This window comes from Glarea lozoyensis (assembly GCF_000409485.1).
Source record: "Glarea lozoyensis ATCC 20868 chromosome Unknown GLAREA16, whole genome shotgun sequence".
In the NCBI taxonomy this organism is placed as follows: domain Eukaryota; kingdom Fungi; phylum Ascomycota; class Leotiomycetes; order Helotiales; family Helotiaceae; genus Glarea; species Glarea lozoyensis.
Window position 1 is genome coordinate 1,389,259 of NW_007360990.1, and position 26,379 is coordinate 1,415,637.

The 26,379-nt window shown below is 47.6% G+C and overlaps 10 protein-coding genes across 10 annotated transcripts; 4 read left to right on the top strand and 6 right to left on the bottom strand.

The window, feature by feature from the left end:
• Window positions 1-16: 16 nt before the first annotated feature.
• Window positions 17-3,053, top strand: GLAREA_07720 (GTPase activation, GAP; the record flags this gene model as incomplete). Its single annotated transcript, XM_008082407.1, has 2 exons — window positions 17-842; window positions 895-3,053. The coding sequence occupies 2 exons, from the start codon at window positions 17-19 to the stop codon at window positions 3,051-3,053; spliced, it is 2,985 nt and encodes a 994-aa protein (XP_008080598.1).
• A 1,319-nt stretch (window positions 3,054-4,372) lies between these two features.
• Window positions 4,373-5,809, top strand: GLAREA_07721 (uncharacterized protein; the record flags this gene model as incomplete). Its single annotated transcript, XM_008082408.1, has 2 exons — window positions 4,373-4,760; window positions 4,815-5,809. The coding sequence occupies 2 exons, from the start codon at window positions 4,373-4,375 to the stop codon at window positions 5,807-5,809; spliced, it is 1,383 nt and encodes a 460-aa protein (XP_008080599.1).
• A 1,300-nt stretch (window positions 5,810-7,109) lies between these two features.
• GLAREA_07722 (P-loop containing nucleoside triphosphate hydrolase) lies at window positions 7,110-10,306 on the bottom strand (the record flags this gene model as incomplete). The annotated part of the gene is made up of 6 exons (XM_008082409.1): window positions 7,110-7,588; window positions 7,648-7,847; window positions 7,900-8,306; window positions 8,355-9,415; window positions 9,464-9,672; window positions 9,723-10,306. The coding sequence occupies 6 exons, from the start codon at window positions 10,304-10,306 to the stop codon at window positions 7,110-7,112; spliced, it is 2,940 nt and encodes a 979-aa protein (XP_008080600.1).
• A 1,046-nt stretch (window positions 10,307-11,352) lies between these two features.
• On the bottom strand, window positions 11,353-13,049 carry GLAREA_07723 (uncharacterized protein; the record flags this gene model as incomplete). The annotated part of the gene is made up of 5 exons (XM_008082410.1): window positions 11,353-11,565; window positions 11,616-12,244; window positions 12,291-12,377; window positions 12,429-12,900; window positions 12,990-13,049. 5 exons carry the CDS (start codon window positions 13,047-13,049, stop codon window positions 11,353-11,355), a joined length of 1,461 nt encoding a protein of 486 aa, XP_008080601.1.
• A 1,447-nt stretch (window positions 13,050-14,496) lies between these two features.
• Window positions 14,497-14,991, top strand: GLAREA_07724 (uncharacterized protein; the record flags this gene model as incomplete). Its single annotated transcript, XM_008082411.1, has 2 exons — window positions 14,497-14,733; window positions 14,854-14,991. 2 exons carry the CDS (start codon window positions 14,497-14,499, stop codon window positions 14,989-14,991), a joined length of 375 nt encoding a protein of 124 aa, XP_008080602.1.
• Window positions 14,992-16,490: 1,499 nt separating this feature from the next.
• On the top strand, window positions 16,491-18,629 carry GLAREA_07725 (ankyrin and HET-containing protein; the record flags this gene model as incomplete). The annotated part of the gene is made up of 2 exons (XM_008082412.1): window positions 16,491-18,496; window positions 18,548-18,629. The coding sequence occupies 2 exons, from the start codon at window positions 16,491-16,493 to the stop codon at window positions 18,627-18,629; spliced, it is 2,088 nt and encodes a 695-aa protein (XP_008080603.1).
• An 83-nt stretch (window positions 18,630-18,712) lies between these two features.
• Window positions 18,713-21,064, bottom strand: GLAREA_07726 (uncharacterized protein; the record flags this gene model as incomplete). The annotated part of the gene is made up of 1 exon (XM_008082413.1): window positions 18,713-21,064. The coding sequence occupies one exon, from the start codon at window positions 21,062-21,064 to the stop codon at window positions 18,713-18,715; it is 2,352 nt and encodes a 783-aa protein (XP_008080604.1).
• A 648-nt stretch (window positions 21,065-21,712) lies between these two features.
• Window positions 21,713-22,633, bottom strand: GLAREA_07727 (uncharacterized protein; the record flags this gene model as incomplete). Its single annotated transcript, XM_008082414.1, has 1 exon — window positions 21,713-22,633. The coding sequence occupies one exon, from the start codon at window positions 22,631-22,633 to the stop codon at window positions 21,713-21,715; it is 921 nt and encodes a 306-aa protein (XP_008080605.1).
• A 592-nt stretch (window positions 22,634-23,225) lies between these two features.
• On the bottom strand, window positions 23,226-24,779 carry GLAREA_07728 (Class II aaRS and biotin synthetase; the record flags this gene model as incomplete). The annotated part of the gene is made up of 1 exon (XM_008082415.1): window positions 23,226-24,779. The coding sequence occupies one exon, from the start codon at window positions 24,777-24,779 to the stop codon at window positions 23,226-23,228; it is 1,554 nt and encodes a 517-aa protein (XP_008080606.1).
• Window positions 24,780-25,064: 285 nt separating this feature from the next.
• On the bottom strand, window positions 25,065-26,312 carry GLAREA_07729 (Actin-like ATPase; the record flags this gene model as incomplete). Its single annotated transcript, XM_008082416.1, has 1 exon — window positions 25,065-26,312. The coding sequence occupies one exon, from the start codon at window positions 26,310-26,312 to the stop codon at window positions 25,065-25,067; it is 1,248 nt and encodes a 415-aa protein (XP_008080607.1).
• Between the last annotated feature and the right edge of the window lie 67 nt (window positions 26,313-26,379).

Genomic DNA, 26,379 nt, shown 5'->3' on the forward strand with positions numbered 1-26,379 from the left:
GCCGACGGGGTGAGCCATGGCTAATATAAATTCGGATCATCCAATACCTTCCTCCTCTCAGCAGGCATATCCAACTCCCCAACCAGCTTCCGTACAAGCTACCTCGCCTCCTACGAAACAGAATCTGAAGTCATGGTGGGCGGGATTTAGAAAGGAAACCAAGAAGCAAGATGCACAAGGTAATTACCGCGCCCATCACAACCCAAACATCCCTTCTAGGGATGCTTTCACTCGTCAGGACTCGATATTTGTTGCAAAGACTCCTAGGCAACATAGCGCAACTTTTCGGGAGGCTGGACTAGTAGAGAACGCAGCAGTTGCTTGTGGCTACAGTATTCCCAATATTGCCCTCAAAACTGCAACGATCGATGCTAGTGCTACACGCCTCTCAGACCGAAAGCTCGACTCTGACGCGCCCTGCAATCACATCAAAGTTAGACGCACTTCAAGCGTCGTCTGGACATCGAAAAGTGTCAAAAAACAAGAATTGCGAAAAGCTGCAAGTGTGCAATCTTTGAAACCTGGGGGAGGCTTAATGACTCAGCTCGAACGTGAACGTAGCGAAACTGGCGATGCTTTTCATGCGGAAACCGAGTCTTCCTCAAAGTCCCGAAATTTCTCTCACTTGTTTAATGCGTTCAATGTGTTTCGTTTAAAGCGCTTTGCTAAGCTTACAGGTCAAACAGCAGAACAAGCTCCAGGCATTTTCGGCGTACCCCTCCGTCAAAGTATCACCTATGCGAACGTAGCAATCTCTCTTGTCGATGCGGAGGGGAAAAGCTACATTTATGGATATGTACCAATTGTTGTCGCGAAATGTGGAGTTTATTTGAAGGAAAAAGGTCTGCATCAAATCTGATAGCCCCCATAAGATGACAAGCTGACAATGAATAGCAACTAATGTGGAGGGTATCTTTCGTCTAAGTGGCTCAGAAAAAAGAATCAAAGAACTCAAGACAATCTTCGACTCACCAGAACGCTATGGCAAGGGCCTTGACTGGGCTGGATACACTGTGCATGATGCCGCAAATGTGCTGAGAAGATATCTGAACCTTTTGCCGGAACCTATTGTTCCCCTGGATCTCTATGATCGCTTCCGAGAACCTCTCAGAGGACATACAATGCAAGCTGTGGGGGACAATGAAGGACCACAGCTACCCGATTCTTTCAATGTCAGCCATGCCATCACCACTTACCAGCAGCTGATTACAGAACTTCCCCCGCTCAACCGCCAGCTGCTGTTGTACATTCTTGATCTCCTCGCGGTTTTCGCATCAAAGTCTGACGAGAATCGAATGAACTCGCAAAATCTAGCTGCGATCTTCCAACCGGGGATGTTGTCACATCCTGCTCATGATATGGCGCCTAGCGAGTATCGTCTGAGCCAAGACGTTTTGATCTTTTTGATCGAAAACCAAGATCACTTCCTCATCGGCATGCGTGGAACAGCTGCCGATGAGCAGACGGTCCACGAAGTCCAGTCAGGTATCACTCCTCCTGGCACTCCGAAGACACCAGGAAAGAGCCCCATGATAGGCAGATCCGCATCAAATGCAAGTGCGGGCGCAGACAGCGTGAGAAAACTTGGAGGCTTGCCACGACGAAACGTCTCCGTGTCGTCGAGAGCTTCAAGACAATCCAATGGTGCTCCAAGCCCAGCCAGCCCAGCATTGTCACATACCGCAACCGGCGGGTTAAATCGCAGTAATACAGTCCCTTCCAAGAGGTCACCCGGTTTGCCCGGCAACCGTATGCAAAGAACTTCCAACTCACCGTCACCGGTCACACCTATATTTACCCCGGCGCAAACTCAACCTCGCAACTTGTCACCCAACGCGAGGGTGCAAACAGATCGCAATGTATCTCCATCATCAGCTAGATTTGGTCCTACGACTCCCGTTGGGCGATCAAGTCTTGCCCCCTCTTCTAATGCCGATTTCGTCGTCGCAAGCCAAGAGAGACTGCTTTCTGATCAAAGTGAGAAGGCAGAGGTATCTACACCGCAAAAGGACAGGAGTGTGTCGAGCTTCTTCAATAGATCACCCACGGTCGATGCCGAAAAGAAGCAACCGAACAAGTTGAGAAAGAAGCAGCGACAGCCAAGCTCAAACCCAAGCGCGCAGTCATCAACAAACTCCCTACACGCACCACAGCCCAGCATGTCCACTACTTCGTCACCCGCTGTTCAACCGTCAGCGGGCCCACAAGAAGTTGTCGAGAGACCCGTCCTGGAAACAATACCTTCAGGTGTTCCTTCGCATTACGATCCTCAGGATGCTACCCCACCAGCAACCCAAACTCCTCGCGCAGAACAAACTCCCGAACGAGTTCTGCAGCAAAGTACACAGTACGCTCATCCCCCGCAACCAGAGGTAGATCATGCAACTGCTTTAGATATGAGGCCCAAGGGACGCTCTCCACCAGTCTCAGTACATTCGCATTCATCCTTCAATGACCAGTCCGATGCGGATCATCGCGAGGAAATAGCTGCTGCGACCGAGCAAAGAGAGAAACGGTCAAGGTGGCGACTCTCAAGGCATCGTGATTCTTCTAACCATGGAAATACTCTTGCACCTGGACGCGGTCTCGGGTCGGATGCAGGAGCAGGTGCCAGTACGAGCTCAGTAGGTAGTGCTTCACGTCCACGCAAAAGCTTTACTGGTGACACTGTACCTGTCGGCACGGAGTCTACTCTTGTTGCTACACATCCATATTCAAGTAACGAAAGTCATCCGAGTTCTGGTGCTGGTTATGAGGAAAAGAAAGGGCCTCTAGGATGGATCAAAAACAAGATGCGCGAGAAACGTGAGGAGAGCAAGGAGAAAGAAGCTGAAAAAGAACGCAACAAGAGCCCTCCTGCACCAACTGAGCGACAGAGCATGGCTGGCGCAGCGAGAGGAAAAAGCATGGATGTCAAAAGGGACGACCTCCCTCAAAGAATTGCAGAAGAGTCCGGCCAGGAGCAGCAAGAACCTCATGCCCAATACTATCCACCACCTCAGCCTCAACCGCACCCACAGTCACACCCGCAACCCGCACACCCAGAATCCTAGGTGTGACCATGTATAAGAGTGTCGCGATCATGAATTTGGTGTAATATTAGCGGACATGCATGATCTCAGTCCGCATTTCCAAGCATTCTTGACATTTGCGGAGTTTCGGCGATGAATGAGAGCGGATTAATGGTCATGGCCCCAATAATTTTGAGGGCCTTTTCTGCTGCTGATGGATTGATTTTTCGAAGATCGGATACCCTGGGAAGCTTCTTTTGTTTTTACTCTCTTTATGCCGAAACTAGGTGAATTAGATTAAATTTCCTGTTTTCTCTAGCCGTTACTTGACTTGGAATCAATGGAGTGGGCCATTCAAAAATTAGTGGGCAATGCGGATTAATAGTTGGGTTTATTCAATTGGCTTCATGCTTCTTTTCTCCTCTAGGAATTTGATTTGGCGTACCGAAGATGCCGCTTCTACGTTTGACGCGGATGGAAAGACATTGGTCTTTCCAATCTTACATTGGATGTGGTTTGCTTCAGTAAGGGTGTTTAGAAGGTGTTGTAATGTTTGGACGAGCTGTAAATAGGCCATGGAGTACAGCATATTTAATATATAATGTTGGTGACACAAACGTCGCGTTCCATGACCCGAGACGTCGGGTCGAAAATGCTGTGACTTGTCTTTCGTATGTTTCATCCTCCCGAATCCGCACGTTTCTCGTGTAATACACTGTGTACGATGAGGTTGAAATATAGTATCGTACACTGCATACCGGCGATTAATATCTGCACTGATAGGCTACCGACTTCAAAAACAACGGCCAAATGTATGCGTGATTTGTGTGATTTCATGTAAAAAAAATTTAAACGCTTATCCAACATATATTTTGGTGATGGGCGCCGCTGATTATTATGTCAAGTTACAGTCATGACACACACTTCAGAATAACTAAATAAAGAACCAAATGCGGCCAGACCCCTAAATACATGGGTCCGCGTTCCATCTCATCATGCGCGAGCGATCCAATCGCGGTTCAGATAACGACGGGAAACCCCGTCAAAAAGTTCGAACTTCCAATCTCATCTCATAATCTCGATTTCGGGAGCAACGGCGGTGGGCCACAGCTCTGGCTCGCCGACCGAGCCCCCTTTTTACTCTTTACGTCTTGGACGGTTTTGACATATTTAGGTTTGCTGACTGAGTGGACATGCTGCGTTAATCATTTTTCTTTGCTTGCTCTCTTTTTTCTTTTTAGGTGAATACCTATCTTCTGTCTTTACGGAGTTATCGGTACGTCGGAATCGCTATTCGGATATCGAGCATCTATCGAGCGTCGCAAATGAACTTTTTGGGAGAGAAACGAGGGACACGAAATATGCTGGCTCCGAGCAACGTCACGACGGCGGTACGACTTGCGTTTGCGCTGTTTGTCGTTTCGGTGCCGGCCTTCTACTATTTCAGACATGATGGGTTGGGGGATGGGAGCAGGGCGTTTCTGCCTGCGTTTCCGAGCGCGCCGGCGAGTCTAGGTGGTGAGCAGACGTCAGAGATGGGGGCGTCTATCGAGAAGGAGGATTTCATTGCGAAGATTCTGGGGACGGAAATTGATGGGCCGTTTGATGCGAAGCCTTTGCAGGATTTGTGTGCGAGGACGAGTTGGCAGGAGGGCTTGGTTATGTCGTGTGAGGCGACGAGGGGAGGGGGGATGGGGAATATACGGAATGTTTTTGTGGATTGTGTGAGGTTTGTGATTGAAGCTGGTGGTATGTATTTGGAGATATAGTTAAGAGAGGATAACAGCTGATAAGAGTTTACAGCAACCGGCTTTGTGATGCCAGACATCCTCTTGCGATCGAATACGGACCTGAGCAATCTACACAGTGGGCCGAAAGTCAGATTCGATTACATGTTTGACAGCGCGTATTTCAAAGAAACGCTTCAAGCAGCTTGTCCACGATTAAAGGTCCTCGACAACCCACCCACCTTCCGCGATCCTCACAAATGCAATCCCCAAGATCCCATGAACGACGGCTGGGAAGTCTCGCCCGAACTCATCACCCTCCTCGCCGCGCCCGAGAAATGGCGAAGTCAATTCGACCGCTGGATGGCCAACGAAACCTTCGACCTCGACAGCACGCAAACCAAACACGTCGACATCGGCAGCAACATCCTTCTCTGGCCCATGCACCACGACGGCGTCCCCTTCATGAACACCTTTGGTCGAATCTTCCGCTTTCCCCTCTCTGTCCGCCGTCTCGCCGCCACAATCCTCTACAACCTGCACACCACGCACCTCCCCAACTTCCTGCCCGTAAACGGCATCCAGTCCAACGCCTATCACGGCGCGCACCTGCGCACCTCCAAAGACGCCGTCGAAGCTGGTTGGACACCTTATGAAGAGCAGTCCGCAGGCTACATCGCACAAGCGCGCGCCGCGAATCTGAACGTCATATACGTCGCCTCGGGCTCTGTAGAAGACACCGAACGTTTCCGCGCCGACGCTGCAGTCCACAACATCACCACAGTAAACAAACACGATCTGCTCTCCGAATCCGAGCTCCTCGAGCTCAAAGCCCTAACCTGGGACCAGCAGGGGCTGATTGACTACGAGGTGTTGCTGCGCGCGACCGAGTTTGGTGGTATCGACACGAGTAGTTTTGCGTGGAACATCGCGTTACGAAGACATATCCTGAGTAAACGGGATGATTATCTAAGTGGACCTGAGGAGCAGTTTAATTTGAAGGATGAGTATAGTCAGGTGTTTGGACGACGGAATCGTGTTACGTTTTTCCCGAGGGGGCTGTGGCCTTGATTAGAGGAGCATTTTAGAATGTGTAGAGGGGCATTTGATAGAGGGGAGTTTGTTCTTGTGTAGAGCTTTTTGGGTGTTTTGTTGGATATGTTAGGATATGAGCGATTTTGTTGATAGACAGATCTACATTAGATAGATGCATTGGGTTGGGGAGTTTTGGATTGATACCCTAGAACTAATATTTTCTTGTTTGTTAGATAAGAATGGAAACGCTTTTCTTACGTCAAATCTTAAGGTGGCTAATGAGTAGTATGACCTATTTGAGAATGAGATTTCCGCTAAAAATAGTTTCTTTATTTTGTTAGTTAGTATCATGACCGCCCTAATTATCCTCCTCTTACTTATCACTCACGCTACTTCTCTTATTAGTCCCCGCTTCTGTTTTACATCTAACCACCTATATAGCTCTACACAATTAGCTCAACCTCGCTTCATCTCCTAAACCTCAACGGTTATTACTAGAAAGAATAAGCTGTCGAAAATGTATAAGCTACTTCAAGGTCACAATAGTCAATCCTGGATATAAGAAAGGCTTAGCGAGCTAAACGATATAAGAATATATATCTAGCGATCTTATCACTAAACGCGATTCCTCTAATCACGACTCGACGACGATGTCGTTGCAATATACGGATGTATGTTTAGAAATCGCTAGATATTAAAAGTGTCTAACATGCTAGGCTGTAAGTATATATCGATATAATAACTTTACAGTGCGAGCGAATATAACACTAACAAGACATCCTCACCGAGCGTTAGGAAGTTAAGAAAGTATCCCAAGCCAGAGCAGTAAGCGACGCAAGGACAATAGAGGTCAATAAAGCGAATGAACGAGAAGTAGTCTTAGTTTCTACGTGTGAGAAGAGAGTGATAGACGTGCTTCGAGCTTAAATTCGGGAGGCCCGGAGGTGAGTATATAAGGATTAATTAAGCGAGATGTAAAGGGGGTAAATTGTGGTATTAGTGAGTGAAGGTCTTCTAGACAATTTTTACTTCTGAGTTTCAGTTGCTTGATACTAGGCATTACCCTTATACGTTCTGTCCTGTCATATAGCTTACCCTACATTCTGACAAAGGCAGATCTGATCGTGTAACACCTATCAATAAACTAGATGAGGCGTTCGTTCTTGTGTTTCAATGCTTCTGCTACTCTTCACTGTAAAAAGCGCCATTGTCACGTAAACCACCACGATCATCGCTATCGTATATGGCGGTTTTTCGAATGGTAGGAAGAGCATCAGCACTTACTTACAGCATAATCCTTTCCTAAATCTGTGTCTACTTCACTATAATCACGTCACTACTCATCAGCCGACTCTTCCTCGGTTGCTGAGAACTCCAGACGGCGCCTTTTAGGCCTCGGTGTTTCTTCCGTCCTACCACGATGCGGCTCCGACCTAACGTTTCCTTTATGTCGACCATTAAGATGAATTCCCATCATTCTCCGCTCCTCCAACGCTCTTTCAATCTCGTGCACGCTCAATTTACAGCCATGCGATTCCGCAAGCCGCCCAGCTATTACAACGACATTTCGTATCTCGCGACCGTTCAAATTTTTCGTGGCGAGCTTTTGGAGCGCCGTTTCGTCTAGCCATGGTGGTTGTTCGCCAAGTGCCTTGGATATGAAGAGCTTCCAGATCTGGGCTCGAGAGTCTTGATCAGGTGGATTGAAGTGTATCATCACGTTGATTCGAGATAAAAAAGCGCGGTCAATGTTGCCGGCTCGGTTTGTAGTTAGGAACATGATTCCCTCATAATATTCCAGCATCCGTAGAAAGACTATGCGGTAATGTCAGATTTGTGTTTGAGAGATGCTCGCAACCATGTAGAACACGTACTTGAAACCAGGGCGTTGCGTTGGAGATCATTGGTCGACCGTCGCTCCAAGAAGATGTCCGCTTCATCAATGAGCAGAATTGTCTTCCAGCTTGTAGCTAAGCTGAAAGCTTTTGCGAGATTCTTTTCCACTGAGGATGAATCCGTGCCAAGATCGCCAGCGGTTATACTATACAGAGGCATTCGCGCATGCTCTGAGATGCTTTCTGAGTCAAGTTTAGATTCGTGTCAATCAGAATCATACTGAGTGGTACTTGCCAGCAGTAAGAGTTTTGCCAGTACCTGGTTGGCCATGAAGCAAGAGCATCAAGCCCTTACCTTTGCCCCGTATAATGTCCTTAAACCCAGAGAGTTCGTTGCGGGACTGGTTATGGGACATCACCAGTGCCGAAATCATCTCCTTCTGTGAGGACTCCAGTACAAGGTTATCGAAGGCGGCGGTATTGAAATTGACCTCTGTAACTAGGTCTATATTGAAAAAACACCAGTGCTTAATTTCCAAGGCAAAGCCGGGTAAAAGATCGTTACATATAATATAGTCTTCTGACGACAGTCTATGTTGAGCTTCGTTGGCCGATGCAATAACATGTGAAAAGGCTGCCCTACAGGTCGGGTTATTCCTGTTAAAGGCTTCAAAGTCAATCATTATTCGGCCATTGACCTGAAGCCCCATTAACAAACGCGCAGCCACTCTATTCGATTGACTTACATGAATATCTCCCCATGGAGCTTTGACTTTTCCAGAACCAGAGGAATCAATTCCGTGTCGTGTGATCGATTTGGCCATACCCACATACTGCCTGAAATCAGCTCCAAACGAAATAACGTAGCGACGCCCTCTTTGTTCGAGTTTCAACCTCAAATTGTTTTCATCTGTGTGATATTTCAAAGGGAAAATCGGAAGCTGATCAAGGCCCATATAGCCATCATATTGCTGAACCTCACATGATGTTTGCTCGTATCCAAAATTTGTGCCATCGAAGCTCATTCTCAGGGTCTCAAGATGCCACGTTGATAGATTAGACCTTCTCATGGTGACTAGACGCGAAGCGTTCATCCTTCCATCGGTGTCCTGACATAGCAATTCCCCCGGTCGAAAGGCCATCCAAAGGTCATCGAAGTTTAATCCCGGTGAATTGCTGAAGACCATTGAGCTGTAAAATCTATCCAGATGGAGCTTGAGCGCGTTGAAGCAATGCTGCAAAAGTAAACCCAGATGTTTTCGGGGAGCCATATCGACTAGACCTGCGCCGTATGTCTGTAGCTCCGTTCGATAGTGGAAAATGCACTCCGGCAAACCTCTGATGACGATCGCCTTGGACTGGATATTGACTCCCGGATACTCCGTGATGACTTCTTGAAGCGCCGATACAAGAAATGGGGATTGGATTAGAAGTTCGCTTCTCTCGATGTCGTGCTCTCTGGTATAGAACTTCGTCCAGATAAGTGCAGAGTCTTGATCGAGATCTTGGCACTTAGCTATATTCCAGGAGCCGTCCGGCTTGACAAGAACGGTAAACTGCTGCCCTCTCGAGTTATAGTGCACTTCGTATATTTTACGTTCGCAGATAAGACCAGTAGCTCCGTCTTCCCTACCGGTCTCATTCTCACCCAATGCTGTGAAAATCGCCATTGCAAAGGGATCTTCTTGAGTGAAATCTTCAAATCCATCGAGAGAAGTCTGCTGCGCCTGACTTGATAAAGTTTTCGGCGTCTGCTTCGGAGCAGTAACAGGAGTAAAGTATTTGACTTCATCGGGAGTAGAACAATCTAACTTCTATCAGATAAAGCATACTAAACGAAAAAAGAAAGTAATACTTGTGGCAATATGCGAGTCTGTCTTTGTATCTCTGACGAGCCTCTTGACACGATCCTCGGTCAAGATCTGATTTTTGAATTGAAACGTTGTTGCATGTTTTCCTAGTCGTTTCCTCTCCTCGGCTTTCATTGCCATCCACTTGGCCATTGGATTAGGTATATACTTGGTAATCTTCCAATCCTTGAGTTTTGCCTTGTATTGTTTCTCACTATGTCAGAGTTAAGAAACATCACTGTTCAATGGAGCGCGTAGACCCACGAGGCTTTGAATTTGTGTTCCTTCTCCATGAACTCCATTATCTCCTTTAATGTCTTCTGCTCTTCACTATACATCTGTGTGATTTCGGCACGATGTGTATCCCAATCCCCATGGCATTTTTGGGATGAGATTGAGTCCAAATTCGTCGGTGGCAGAACCATGTTCCTGGGCTTTTGCTGCCGATTGTGAAAGTCGCACTCATTCAAAAAGAGATGCGCCGTTTCCGAGTGGCAATCATTCCTCATGAGGCTATCATCGTAGCTCTCAATAGCTTGTGTAATATCGCCATATTGCAATTCAGAGAAGTCAGCCGGAGTGGTGCGAATGAATGGGATGGCGGCGTATTCGGGTAGGCGTGATGCAGTGCTTATAGACAAATTTGGTTGCCTTGAGATAGGATGTGCAGTCGCTGCAGATTGAGCAGTGGGTCCAAAGCATGATAAATCTGAGAAAGAAAGGTTTGCATCCAAGAGATGAGGTTCAAAGCCGGTGATTTCGCAACTAAGCCCAGTTCGGTGCTGGGAGTTTTCCATGAGGGAAGGGTCTGTACGTCGCTCCTGCCATTGCAACGACTCCTCCTCCATCGCGAATCATGCAATAAACTTAACCACCGCAATTGAGTGAAAATTATTGAGCGACCAGACCGAAGGAGGATCAATGTGGACGGAGACAGAACTGTTTAACGAGCAGAGAAAGGATCTGTCAGTATCTAGATCGAGAAGAAGCCATTTATTTAAACCCGACTCAGTGAGGCGCCACATCGCCCTGTGACTTGGGCCGACATAGCAGCTGCAACATCACAGCTCGAAAGTTCCACGCAAGGCTTTTCAAAAGAACCCTGCAGTGTCGTGCATAATGCAATTCGTGACAGGCACTCGAGCACAGAACACCTCAGCCTTGAGCGAACATTTGATGGAGATAAGTGAAAACTTGACAGGAGAAGACTTAGGAGTATACTCTACGGTCACTACAGAACTTAGATTATTCGTTATCTAAATAGATAATCTAAAGTTACTAATCGGGGGTTATTTCAGTATTCTTAACATTCGCTTATTTCAATTACACCTCTTACGAATTGGCATTAGCCTCAAATATAGAGCGGTACCGCCCAAATCTACTTTATCTAAATTAATAAGTAGGTATATTACTAAATAGAAGAAATCATTCTACGCCAATATCCTCACCTTTATAATTTTCAAAGAATACTCTTACTTTTTAACTATAGACTACTAATTAGATAGATAGTTAGTAAACACCTAACTTTAATTTATAGTTCTCTATAATAAGTAGGCATATACCCTTACTAATTTACATAAAATACTGTCTTAAACTATAATTGAGCGGTACCGTTCTACATAATATAATATACTATGTATAGTAAGCTTTCACGCTATATAGCTTCGTCTATTCGAAAGTCATTCGAAGAAACATACGAGCGTGATAGAAAAGTTAGAAACCCCAAGTCTGCAGATGATACTACGAGGAGTACAGGGTCTTTGACTGACACTTATCTTCCCCACCGCGAGGGGCAATTGATTGCTCGAAATCACAAACTAGATACTCCCAGTCGAAAGTTCGAACATCTCGAATTATATATATATGTACTATTCAAACTCCCGCCAAATTAACATTATCTAGGTATCATCCGATCCGCACTCGTCTGTCTCTTATGTTCAACCCTCGGCAGCATCAAATCCGCACTGGTCTGTCTTTTATGTTCGTTCCTCGGTAGCATCAGATCCGCACTCGTTTGCCGCTGATGTTCAACTCTCGGAAGCATCATATCGGCGCTTGTTTGTCTCTTATGTTCATGTTCCCCCACACCGGATTCTAAATCGTGTCTCTGTTTTGGATTAGTTGATAATCCACAAAGTACTGTTAGAAAGAACTTACACTCTCACTCGACCTCCAAACCTCCTGTCTAACCTCAATAGCTCTCGCCTTAGGCGGCTCTCTCACGATCGTAGGAAGCGGCCAATTCTCCTCCTCCGCTAACGTCCTTAACTCCCCACTGCTCCCCCTCGTATCGACCCTCTCAAACCCCTGGCCGCGTCCCGTTCCCTGACCTTCGATAAACGTTCTAATTCCTGTCAACGTCCCTCTTTCCGGTCTCGGTAAATCGTCTAACGGTCTCGCACGTCTATGCTCCTCCGTATACGCACTCCCTGAACGACTGGAGCTCAGCCAACTTGGCCAGCTCCCCAACTTGCGCATCACGCCTTTCATACCGCTCCAGCGCTCCTCGCCGCGGCCGCCACTACGCGACGCAGACCGGTGGTTCACGAGCATGGTGCGGAAAGCTGTGACGGCCGTCATGGCGATGCCGACTTCGGCCGAGATGATCTGCCAGTAAACTTCCCAGCCGGAGTCGAGGGCGCCGTCGGGCGCGCCTTTGAGGCCGGACACGCGGATGATGGTGGTGGTTATCATGAGGATGGTGAGGCAGAGGGAGGCGGCAAGGGCGAGTTTTTGAGAGAGGCGGATTTTGATTTGCCAGATTAGGCGGATGGGAATGGCGAGGACTAACTGGTTAGCGAGGTTAAGGGGGAAGCATGTGGGGGTGGTTACTTAGGAGATCGCCGACCACGTCGAGAACCATTTGGGAAAGGGCGTATTGGACTGATTTATCTGCTTTAGGGCCGAATCCGCATTGTACTGGTTTGGATTAGCTTCATGATATGGTTTGGAGGAAAAGGGATTACTTACGAGCTTGCGCGAGATTGATATTCTTCCTATCCGGACAAGCCAAGACATAAACACTAAATCCATATCCACAAACGCCCAAATTAAACAGTAACACCACCCACCAAAAAATCATCATCGCCCTTATCCTTTCCACCAACTTCCGGAAAAAGAAGATAAAACTAAGTTTCACGCAGACGATGGCCGCCCACGTACATAACAGGGAGTTGATGACCTGTTTCTCATAATCCATAACCTGATCTAGCCAGTTTGGCGGCGCGCGAAACAGCGCATCGACGCCATTGTACGTGAGATCGGAGACGAGGAATTGCTCTTCGGCAATGGTGTAAAAGAGGACTAATCCAGCGACGAGACAGGAGAAGCCGACGAGGATGAGTCCGTCATCGAGTGTGAATTCGCGCTGGATGAAGACGCGGATGTAGAGTCTGGAGACGGTGGTGAAGAGGCAGATGATGAGTAAGATAAGTGTTGAGAGCTTCGGGATGTGGTGTTAGTGATATGGAAAATTAAAGATTTGGGAAGTAACAAATAAGATGTTTTAGGAAGTGAAGAAAGATAACTTACAAAATAGGCTTTCCTGTCTATGCGTCCCGCTTGATCGTGTTTTCCTCCCCAGACACTCATCTTTGCGATTGCGATTCGGATTCCCCGAGCTCAAGCCCAAGCTCAGCCTTATGCGATAATGGAGGGGTAGCTATCAATGTCGATACACAGCTGTATATATAAATGTAAAAGCAAACACGGCTTAATTCGAGAACCTCAATTCCATCACTTCAATCATAGACATCTCTTCCAATCGTTCCACATGCGCAACATCAAAAGCAGAGGCAGATCGGAAAAAAGAGGTGCGGTCCGTAAGCCTATACATACTCGCCCACCATGCCATGTCGCATACACAATCCCATCCTCCACCCATCCCATCTCACGCCCAGAGGGTGGGGACGGGAACCGACGAGCCAGGCAAATCAGCGCTCCATCTTGACCCCAATATTACGTGGGCGTGGCGGTCAGCCTCCTCTTTCGCGGTTCTTGCTCACCTACATGATATATACAGGGTGCGTTTCTCGCAGCAAGAGCCTAGAGGTTATTTGATTAATTGGGCGAAGTGGTGGTCTCCGAAATGGGGTTGCGCATGGGAGGAGAGATCCAATGGTACGCGAGGACATAATCGTGGGTGCAGAACCCACCAGTCGTCGTGCAGCGTTGGTGGAAATAACCTTGTTTCCTGGGACCGGCGTGGCTGTGGTTCGCTGGAATGGGGCCTTTGGACGTTTCTTTTCTGGGCTTGTTTGGTGGGAATTTCTGAGCCTCTGAGGTGTTATTTTGGTGGTAGAGTGGACGAGGGGGAGGGGTCTGCGGAAGCGTAACATCGTTTGGTGGAGACACCCGATAGAGGCTGGGAAGACGTGCTGAATGAGGGTTTCGTGCATAGAACGGGTCGCTGTTTATTCCCTCTAAACACCGTGGTTCCCTGGTGGATGAGAGTGGTCCCCTTGTTGGTGAGAGGTGAGAGGTGAGAGGTGAGAGGTGAGAGGTGAGATGCGCTTCTAAGCTTCTTGGGGATAATACCATGCGGCGCGGTGTGAAGTGCGAGAGGGTGTGATGACCGCAGGGACAACACGTGGCGGTTAAACAGGTCTTGCCTTGACTTCCGTACTCCGTACAAGCGATCGAATCCTCTTGGTGTCAGACCTCCTACTGCTGCTACTGAGTAAGATGTAATATGTGCGAACCGCAGGATTATCCGCGATGCATTACAATAATAAGGGGGATTTAGCCGTGGTCGTTTAAGTTAGCGATGCGGCTAGATGCGAGACAAGTTGACTCCATCGCGCTGGTGCGAGTATTTTTTGGCATGTGTCTGGCATGCGAGACTGCTTTACGCGACCACACGCTGACCGCCATTGGCCCCGTCGTAACCTTACTCCATACTTGCTGCTGCGCCTGACCTCACAGCCGAGCTATTCTCTTCCAAGCTTCATAACCACCGTGATCCAACAACTCTAATCTCACCATATCCCCCCGAAGAGGCCAGACATCTCCATCATCATCACCACCTCACTCATTCACCATGAGCTTCGAGACGACATCGCCCAACATCTGGGTGCTCTCCTTCCACAACTTCCTCAACCAGTGGCAGAGCTCCGACCGCGTCCTGCTGATCGCCAAATGGCTCTTTTATTGCGTAATGTTCACCTTTCCCTTTGCCCTGCCGATCGCATATCGACATCTGGCGCTGCCCGAGGAAATAGTGGAGATCAGGAACGAAGAGGTTGAGGGTTACGATCCTAAAGATTACGACAGCTTTGTGAGAAGCAAGTACGAGAAGGTTGAGCCTGCGCTGGACTCTTGAGGGGGGGTTCTCGTAGCCGAGGTTAGTACCTGCACTACATATGTGCAACAACTCCCAACTAACAGGACGACAAAGTTGTGCTTCGTTACAACGATATCTGGACTCTGGACTCTGGCGCTTGGAAATGTGTATCGATGGCCAGTCCCAGTGGATCTCGACGGGGGTCAGACTTTCCACAACGGGGGCACGGTTTACGGACCGGAACGAGCTTAGGTCGGTGATATCGGTGATGCATTTGGAAGGTCTTCCTAACCTAACGGCTATTTGGCAAGACCGAATTTTTCGATAAACGGGGCAGCGCTTCGAGCGCTTGGAATAGGCAATGGAAAGGTAGCAGTCGAAAGGCAGAGGCTTGGGAGTGTTTGGATAAGGAGTTTGTATTGCAGTATACCCGTTGGCAATTGTTTTGCATATGGAATTTCTTTGCTAGTCTATCACCAATCATCAATACAGCATGTCGCGTTTTCTAGAGCAATTAAACTTGTCAAATCTAATTGCCGTCTCCATCTACCAATTTCAAAATCCTGTACTCCATACCCACCCGATCGGTCCGCCCTCAATCCCATCACACACACTAGACCAGGCCTACACAACATCCACATGTTCCCCACGTGGTGATACCTCAACACGCTCGACACGCTCGTCTCAGACACAAACAAAGTACGAAAACTCCCATCCAAACTCCATGACGTACAAATGTACCACGCCTCTATCCAAGGTAGTATCACAAGCTGTGCCGCTCAACACTTCCAAAAACAGTATTTAACGATGTGTGGCTTCGCATGCCGATCTTAGTTTCTGACTTTTGTTTTTCCCTTGCAAGACCCACCAGATTGTGACTTCTAATAATACCTATCTTGGGGGTTTGCTAGTAAGTACATGGTACGGTTGATTGTTTTGGTCGATGGGGTTGGGTAGGCTAAAGATATGATTCATGGAAGTGAGAACTGTTCTGGACAGGATTTGGGTACGAATAGAAAAGCAAGAATGAACGCGCTAAGAGCACGCGTTATACGCGCGACAATGTTGCTAGTAATTTGATTTGTAGGTTTGAATTCTCGATATCTCACATTAGAGGCTCTACTGAATTTTGTAATGATGGTCTGTGTTTTCGATTCAGAATTTCTAATACTTGATTAAACTAATTTTTCATCCGTCATGTTGTAGAGCTTCGAACTTTCGCAAGCAGCTGCCCGTATACAGACTCTCAATTTCCCACCCGACGAATCGACAGGTTTAGTTGATGTGAGGGCCTTCTTTCGTCTTCATGTCACGTGCACAGACAACTACTCGAGCGAGGAATCAACAAGTCGCCATTCTCCGTGCGATAAATCTCTGAAAATGGTTAGGCCTGAGGTGATTAAACTAGCCAATACAGTCTTCATTGCAGTGTGTGAACTTTTGGCCGTTCAATACGACCTTGACGACCATTAGGGTTAAGTATTGCAGAGGAGCTCGACAGCTGAAGCAGAGACGGAAAGCCTCAAATCAAATCGTACCAATCAAATAAATAATCAATACACCAAGCTCTCCCACTATGGCTTTCTCGCAGCCTCGTAATCAAATCGTGCTAACCACGCAAATAATCAATACGCCAATCTCTCCCACCATGTCGCTCTCACAGCCTCGCAATGTTCGCAAAACGATTCTGAACGATAAACTCGCGCTCGATGAGTCTCAATCTCTAAGCGTGATCAAAGCGACAGGCAAACATGAGTTTTCTCGCCTCGATCGCAGCAGGAATCGCGGGAAAGGTAGCTCGAGAATACGTCGACGGGCTAGTGGGAGGAACGGCAGAAGCTCTCGTCGAAAAAGCGAAGACTGAGATATTTGGCCGGCCGTCCACCAGCAGGAGCACGACGGGTGTCAAAACCATCAAAGATTACGGAAAGGTTCATGGCCGGACGTTCGTTGAAGGGGAGGGAAGTAGCGCTCGTAGCACTACGCCTGCGTATCGGCCGCGGCTGAGATCAGGGTCAAGTAGTAAGAACACGGAGGAATGCGAGCCTGAAGTTGTGAAAAGTCTCGCGGATGTATATCAAGAGCTTCGAATTGAAAACCCGGAAGATCAGATACGTGTAGTCACTTTGACACCGGGAAGTCTGGACGATCCGCTAGACTTCCAGATGAAGTTGGTCAACTACTGGGAGAAAGATTACATAGCTCTATCCTATCGCTGGTCCACCGACTCTCGCGAGATCATCATCGATGGCAAAACGGTCAAAAAGCTCGAGTACAAAGAAATGGTTATCAACGGCGTAACTGTCAAAAGCGTCTTCACGAACTTACATTCCGCGCTCCGATATATCCGCGCTCGTCTCACTCGCCCACGAAATATCTGGTTCGATGCGATATGTATCGACCAAACGAGTCCTCTGAAAATCGGCTCCGAGAAGTATCAACAGCTGTTGCTCATGGGCGAGATATATGCTTGCGCAGAGGAGACGGTGATATGGCTAGGCCCACCGAGTCCGCAGAGCGACAATGCACTTTCGCACTTTTCGTCGCTGGATAGGGTCGATTTGAAGAGTCTTATCGATCGGTACGAGCGAGACGAGAGATTCTGGCTCGACTTTGGAGATGGAGTGATGAATCGAGATTGGTTCGGACGGGCGTGGATGGTTCAGGAACTTGCGTGCTCGAATGAGGTGGTGTTCATGTGTGGGTATCAGCAAATGGATCTCCAGCGGTTCTACGATCTCGTGGAATTTACTTACTCAAGCGGGCGACCGTTCACAAGGCAAGAATCTCCTTATAGTGAAGAGTTCACTTTCCGCTGGCGATCGTTCTTGGAAATGTACGTCGCGCGCCGGATGTGGAAGACCGGAGGCGCGCTTACAAGTATGGCTTCATGGCTGCAAAAGTTCCACGCCTGGGGATGTCAAGATAAGGAAGACCGGATTCTGGCGTTCATCGGGCTGTATCATGATTACCAAGGCGAGCTATTCGGCGTGGAGTGGAAGGAAATGTATACCAGAGTCACAACGGCCGTCTTAGAAGCAGAAGGATACACGGACTTCCTCGCTCTTGGTCGAGGACCCTATCGAGATCCGACGCTTCCAAGCTGGGTCCCTGATCTGAGTGTGCCCTATACATCAGAAGCTCAGGACCCGCCGCTTTGGTGTGGATGGGGAACCGTGAAGCACGGTAGGAAATTCAATAGTAGTGCCGACACGAAGTTCGATGGTTCTATTGATATCAACACAAATTTGCTTACCGTCCGCGCGAGACTCGTCGGAGGAATCACATCGATGAGTCGGCCACACGATACTGGTTACGCATGCATTCGCGAATCCAGGAACCTCGCGCTTCGGGAAAACGTACATGCAGGGTATTATCGCTCTGGCAGTACCGAGACCTGCGTAGATGCTCTTGGTAGCACGCTGGTCTGGGATCTCGATTATATGGGTTACCGCTGCGCGGCACATCGAGGTTTCTTCATGGATGAAGACGATATTCCAGCTGGGTTTCTTGAGAATTATACGGGGGATGCTACGGGACGGGAAGCTGCGTGGGAGGCACAGGTTCAGGAGTCGAGACTGAAATATAGACTTGGGAGAAGGTTTGGGACGGTGCAATGTCTTGAGCTTTCCCACGTCATGTATGCGATGCTTCCGCCCGAGACCAAAACCGGGGATGTGGTATTTGTGTTGACGGGTGCGACTATTCCAATGGTGTTCCGACGGAGCGGGAAGGATTTTACATTAATTGGTGGCTGGTAAGTTGACTCTGCCTTTGATAAGGAGGGTTGGTTACTGACCGAGTTTAGTTATGTTCACGAGGTCATGGACGGCGCGGTGTTTGAAGGGAGTACGAGTGTTTGGAAAGAGAGTGAAATATCTGTCAGATGAGACAAAAACCCTTTCAGCAATTCGTATACAAAATGCTTCGTTTCATCTAAACCGACGCGAAGTGATATTATATGCACAGATGCTCACAGTATATGAACCACGCCCTGCTTCAAGCCCTTCGAATCGTTCGTCAGCGACCAGTCCCTCGCAAGTAGTGCTCTCACACAACAAGAAACACATTCTCCTGTTCTCAACAGATAAGTAGTCTTACGTTTCCCAGATTCTTGAGAATTATAAAGCGCAGCTAAGGCAGCGCATCGTGCAAAGTCGTCTCGAAACTCCCACACGCAGCAAGCAACACCATTTTGGTAATGAAGGTTGTCATGAAATTCTCTATCCAGGTCCCACCCTCTTCTAACAAAAGTGCAGGGCCATGGCAGCGACGAACAAAAAGGTTTGTCACATGATGTACGTCCAGTCGATCGGAGAATATGTCGTGTTGAGAATCCGGGTTGGATATAGATTGTGCCATCTGGAATAGACGCCTTATAATAGAAGGTTACTTCCCGTTCTGTGGAGCGTTCTGCAATCAATGGAGTGACGGAAACCTCGTCAGTTCGTAATAAGTCTTCGGGGATTGTGTCGACCGCTCCTTCAAAAACAGCTTTCGGGAGTGTGGGGCGGAGGCTTTCGTGGTAGAGACTATCAACAACAGCATCATAGCTTCGATCTTGCCATTCTATATGACCTGGAATGATGTGTATTTTCTGAGCGAGCTCCGCACTAGAGCTCAGAAAACGCAGACTATCTTGGTAGAAACATAAGCCTACAGAACAAAGTCCTGTATAGCAATCGTTGCCATTTATTGTACTGCGTCGCGGCCAGATCCCAGCAAACACGAGGAAGGCGGATGCTAATGAACCATGTACAGGTTCTTGGAAATCGTCCTCTTTCCTGTAATTTAACTCATTGCTGCTCAAAACCCGGAGCTTGTCAAGACAGTATTCCCAGGTCTGATGACCTTTGGGAGGCTGAGATCTACCAAAGTTTGCCCACATACTAATGCAGCTTTGGTAGACTTCTTCAAGACCGGAAAGTGTTGGGTCCAGGCCTTCAGGGTAATCGACGTTGGCAACGATTAAGACTAAATGATAGAGTGTAAATGCAACAACAACTAAACAGCGGCTGTGCCATTTCAACATATGTGGGTGACAAACTAGACATGAACAGAGCGATTGCAAAGATCGCAGGTGAAATTCGATATCTCGGCGTGCAATATCAAGTGTGACCCCAATAGCTAAGTCCAGACTTTCAAGGAAACCTGTCGCAGATTTGAGCTCTGGTAAGATAGAAACAATGCTGGATGAAAAGCCTCGTCCGTATGTAGCTTCCGAGAGGTACTTGTAATTTGATTCTGACTCTGATTTCTTTGCTTCGGATTCAAGTTCCATTTCTCCCTTGGCAACGGCTTCATATATACGAGCAATACTTCCGAGGAAGCCGCCAAACATTTTTGCATGCTTAATGAGCCTATCGTTGAAGTCTGCTACCCCAAAAAGACGCGACAAACACTCGTCCCAAGGCGCTCTTAGCGAAAGTTTGAGAAGACTCTCGTCCGGAGTTTGGATAAGCAAGGCCGTGTGGGAGCGCAAAACATATGTTGTGTTGGTTATCATCATTGAACTGTGATGAAAGTCGACATCTGCTGAATACCGCAACGTTACTTGCGCAGTCTCATGCTCAGGCGTGTTCGTGTATATCAAACGTCCGGTCTCGTGCTCAACCCGGATTGTAAAGTTGAACAACCACTGAGCCAACCCAGCTATGAATGCACACTCGCTGTATCCGAATATAGTGATATTATCTACTTCGCCACGAGATATCTTAAACATCCCACTAAGCACTCGAGCTATATCTGTTGCTGGAGACACCATGATAGCGGACTTTTGATGATCGTCCCACGCTTGAAGATGCATCCCAGAAACTGTATTGGAGAAAGAAGTCCGAGTAAGAACGCCAGCACAAGCCCGCGCGAGAGCCATGAATTGGGAATGAGGCGGTTTGTAGTCGTCTGGAAAGCCTTCAACAGACCAAAGCTCTCGCAATACCCAAGCAGTAACCGTCTCGCTATGCATTTCTCCCAGACACGAGCAAAGAGCAATTAGGTCAGAACCATTGGGATCCTCGGCCAGCAGCTTGACGAAGCTTCTATGCCCAAAGCCAAAGTAAAGTATTTTGTCGAAACCAGGGACCCCTGATAGATTTTGGATTGCATCCTCTACTCGTTTCTCTCCAAGACTTCCAACTTTGAACCTGCTAGCTAATGCAATCCCTGCCGCATAGGTAGCTGGTTGTACACCAGCTGATGAGAAGCGCTGGAGCGTAGATGCCGTCAAGGAATAGACTGTGCCTCCGAATGCCACCCAGTCTACCTGGCCTTGCTGTGGAAACGTCGAAGTGGTTGAAACCTGAAATGATGACGGATCATGAGACATAGTGCTCAATCGCTGCGTTGAATGATTGAATTGAAGTCTTCCAGCAGAACTTGTCCCTGCAAAGATGTATATTGTACCAAGTCCTCGAAAAGCTGGCAGCCTTCTCCTTTCGTTGTGTTGTCACATGGTGGCTGCATCTGCAAGCCACTATCGACATCTCGACCATTTATAGCCGCATACCACTTCCCATCATTCGGCATCAGAGATTCTTGCCAACAAGACTGAAGGATACCGAACCTTGTTATCGGTAACTATTTCCAGAATGACTATGCATGTTACTATACATACGTTCTGAAAGGCATGTATTGTAAAATGGTGAAATTATGACCTCAGGGGCGAGAGGAGACAATGTCTCAGATAGATCGAAGGGGACTGAATATACAGAAACACGCTGGGCGATATTCTGAAGCAGAGCTTTAATACCTCTAGTCTCGGGGAACGCACTGGTGTACGGAGTCGGAATATTTGAGGATATTATCAAGGGGTTTAAAAGCGTATCCGTTCAGGTTCTACTGTAGCCTTATTACTCGACAACCAATACCTGTAAATGACGTCGAGCCTTGAAGAAGCCCTCGGTCTGCATCCCGATGCTCATATCGAGCTACTGAGACATTGAATTGTGGAAATGAAATAGATCGATCAATGAGATCATTCTCGCTCTTCTTCGGTTAGAATCAACGAGTCAATAATTTCCGTCAACTGAACAGCAATCTTTCGGCCTCCCTCTGCACTCGGCTCAACTCGATCCGTATAATCCTTCTCATTCTTCCCATCCAGAACGTCGAAAAGTGGGCAAGGCACCACGGTTACTTCTGGAATATGAATGTTGGTCGTCGCCAACTCGAACATCTTTCTAATAGCGGTCTGCAACTGTGCAGGAAAACTGTTGTAACCTAACAACTTCAACTGAACATCCGCCCAACTTTTCTGGGGCCCAGCTTCCAGAGGAAAGTAAATCATGCAAACTATCACCGCTCGGGGTTTGCGCTTTTCTATCACACGTGAAATGTATGCTTGAACCTGATCTCTAAACATTTTGATAAAATAATTGAGAGACCATGCTGTTCCTTTCTCGATAGATGACCGTGGAGTAAGCCATGCAAGATGTAACATATGGCAAATCGTCGCAAACGTCGGTTTCAACGCAATATCATTCGCACCGATTGACACAATGAGAATGTCTTCGGAGCGAATGTTGTCTCTGATGAATTTATCGTGCTCCAATATGGTATTTTCTCGTTCCTTTAAAGTAGATGCTTCAACTGCTAGATTGAGTGCTGTCGCGCGGTTGCCGAGGAAATGATTCAACCAGAAGGCGATATCAGGCTTCGGAAAGGGTTCATCAATAGCTGCCTGATATATCTCGGGCACGTCGACAGCTAGCGGCTTGCCGAACGACCGACTTGACGGAATCCAATATTTATTGTCGAAAGAAGAGTCACCGGCTAGGTATAGGATGGGTTTATTCGGCCTCAAAGCGAGAATGGTAGATTGGAAAGCGGTAACGTCTGGAATAGGGTGGCCTCTCCACTCCGAGTAGAATCGTGAGGTTTTAATTTTGGGTTTCATTGTGATTTTGATGGAAGATGATTACCAGGAGGTATTGTCAATAATACAGGGTTACCCTCTGGATCATGTGACTGCTAGATGGTAGACGGTAAGAAACCTCATTTCCACCTGCCCATGTGCTTCCCAGTTACTTTCCTGTTTATTATACGCATTATATATTCTACATTCGAAGAAGCCTACAACTCAATGTACATATAGGCTGGTATCAAAGTACTCGGAATCTGTTACGCTATTAGTCGATAAATCAAGACAAGTAAGCCGTCAATGGTTTTGTAATCACTACGTACGCTTTCCTCGACAACAAGATCCCCGCATGATTCCCAGCATCGATGGAGCAGAGAACGGACAGAGCTGTGAGAAAGTCGGTATAAATATGATTGGGGTCACTCACATGGTTGCAAAGCTGACGATTAGGTCAATGTAAGCTAAAAATATGATTCTTGGAACTGAGTTTTGTTCTGCTCAAACCGAAGCGAACCAACAATAAAGCGCTAGAAATTACCTTATACGCGTGACATTGTTGATGGTATACACATTGATACTCATACCTATTCGTACATCCTCGCATCAGCAGAGGCGCAGATATAATACGCTATTGTACATCTAGATCGACGGCCGGTGTCTCCTTCTTATGTTTATGCTTGATATACTTCACCCCATCCATATAAGGCCATAAACACTCGGGGATAGCCACTTCGCCCGTCACCTCATCCCAATTGTTCTCCAAAATAGCGGCAATTATCCTCGGTACAGCCAAAGCAGTTCCATTAACTGTGTATGGAAATGAGAACTTGCCGGCGTCACTCTTGATTGCAACCTTCGTAGCAAGTCTCCTAGTTTGGTAGTCTGTACAAGTGCTTACACTAGTGACTTCTCCATAACCATCATCCTTCTTTCGTCTGGACGGGAAAAACGCTTCGATATCTCGTTTGCGGGTCGCAGAGGCTCCTAGATCCGTACTAGGCATCTCAAGTATCCTACAATGAAGTCCAAGCGAAGTCAAGATTTGAGTTTGGATTCTGCACATCTCCTCAAAGACGGCAGTTGACGCTTCATCAGATGGTACTGTCCAAGCAAACATCTCTACCTTGGTAAACTCGTGGACTCGATATAAGCCTTTCGTGTCAAGACCTCTCGCGCCAGCTTCAGCCCGATAACATCGAGAAACCCCAACTCTTTTCAGAGGTAGGTCTGCTTCCTTCATCGTTGTATTTGCTTTCATCGCCGCAAGAGGAATCTCTGCTGTGGCTGCAAGGCTAAGCTCCGGTTTTACACCAGCGTCTTTGGCATTCTGTTGGATACTGTAGACTTGCTGCTCTCCATGCTGATCTCGAGGTTGGAACCCACACGCCGCAGCAATATGGCTGTAAACTAGACTTGGAGGAGACACGGTAACCCAGCCTTCTTTTCTCGCAATGGAGAGCGCATATTGAACCAACGCTTGCTCCAGCTGCGCTGCTTCATTGATTAGATAGTACCATCCCCAGCCCGTAGTCGTCGAGGCACTGGCGAAATCAAGAAGCTCGAGTTCTTGACCTATTTCAACATGAGACCGTCGCGCTCCACCCAAGGCTGTACTATCCGTGTCCGGGGGATCATTGATAAATCCAATTAAATTAGGCTTGGTACCACGAGGCGTTTCAGCGCTCGTCAGATTGGGAATCGCAGCAGCAAGAGATTCGATTTGGGAGAGAAGAGGAGCTTGTTTCTTTTCAATACTAGAAAGCGTATTTTTCAACTCCCTAGCCTCTGCCATCAGGTCCGCGTGGGACATCTGATTTAAAGATGATATCTCTGCTGAGTTCCCATAACGGAGAACGTTCTTCTGCGGATGCTTGATCTGCCCTTGTATTTTGTTGTTTCTCTCGCGCGGATTCTGTGCTTCGTCTTGATATTGCTGCCATTTCTCATGTAATTCGTTGATTCGCGCTGGGTATATGGCTTGTTGTCGGTAGTTTCGTTCGATGCAGTTTTGTTTATGTAGAGCTTCATTGGAACGGATGTGCTTAATGTCAATTGAGGACTTAGGAGCTATCGAGTTTGACGACAGGAGGCTGGACGAGACGTGATACAAGTGTTTCGACGACCGGTGATGCAGCTCTATTCGACATTGAAAACATGTAAACGTTCGTGCCGATTTTGACATTGCGCCCAAGGTCGTTGATTTACGGTTGTCGGAGCTCGATGCTCGGGTTTAGAAATTTGGAGCTCTGACCACCTCCCCATGCCTGTATCAAAAAGTTCGGCACGTGGAGTGCCAGGTGGTATGTGAGATTAAGGATCAGAGAGTACAGACAATAAAACGAATTTACAGAGGTCATCTAGGGTATCTTAATTATCGTTCAATAGCAAACTTGCAATGCCACGCTGTCTCGGCGGTCCAGGACCCGTCCGCAGAAACCCTTCGACTCCATAGCCATTATTATTAGTGTTACGCCCATAATCCAAGTGTCCAACTCGACCTATCACCTCCGCCACCTGCAGTCTTAAATGCTCCAGGGCCCATACTCTGCCTCGAGCTGACAGATATTTCACCACCCCTCGAGGCGCCCAGAGACCCATGTTGAAGCCATTGGTCTTTGTCAATCACCGACACAGCAGGGACTTTTAAGTGTGATAACAGACTACCTCCTGACCAAGCGCCCAGAGAATCTATAGCCCGCAGGCTCCCTTCCTCCATAGGCGGATTGCGCTTTCTTGATTCTCTCCGCAATGCTTCTTCGATAGGATCCTCATCATGTGGTTGTAAATATGCAGGCACTTCTTGACCAGCAGTGACTGGAATAGGGCCATCGTCGAAATTTCGACTTCGAGCTTTGTTAAGCTTCGGGTTATTTCGATAAGCTTCAACAGCTTTACCCTGAACGTTATTCCAACCTCTCTGCTGAACAAGAGTAGAGAGCTCATTGAGGACACGACTTTTCAATCCCGGAAGCTTAGAACCTCCTCCAACGAGGATGATGCGTGCCATACAAATAGATCTCACATCTGTGGGAAGCTTGAGGAGACTTCGATATATCAGCAGGTGCAAAGGCATCTCCTCGTCATCTAATTCTGATTCTGGCACACCCTTAGCGAAAAGGGCATCCTCACAAGGATCAGAAAGATTCGAAAATGCCACCTCTAAGGTTCTTGGTGGACTACAAGACTTGAGTGGAATTGAAACTTGCGGCTCGGTTTCGGTTCCTCCCCAGATTTTGAGTGACCTCATGCTCGATCTAAACTCATCCTCCTCTTTAACAGAAGCTAGTCCGTCGGTGTGTTCTTCTGGTGGTGACTTGTTTTGACCAGGCCCACACCAAGCCATTCGTGTAACTACTTCCTCACATTCCTCGAAACTTAGAAGTTCTCGAGCTGCTGCCCTCGCATCTGGGTTTTTCATCTGGGATAGCTCTGGGTTTATGAGTCGGCTCAACATCATCAAAATCTCTTCCCCAAGAAGTTTTGTGGCTCGCGTCGACCGCAAGGTCTGAACCTCTCGATACTCGTAAACACTCGTCACAACAGTCTCACGCCATCCTACGTCAACGACAAGACCGGATCTTAAGCCAGCCGCCGCGGTCGAAAGCGCTGGGGAGGATAATAGAGATATGGTAGGAGCTTGGAAATTCGTAAATAATGTATCCAGGATAGTAGACAGTAGAGGAAGTGGTAACGCAGATGGCAAAATTAAAGTCATTCGCCGCGGTCGTGAGTCAATGAGAAGATATCTACACAACGCATCAGTATTCAGACTCAGCATATAT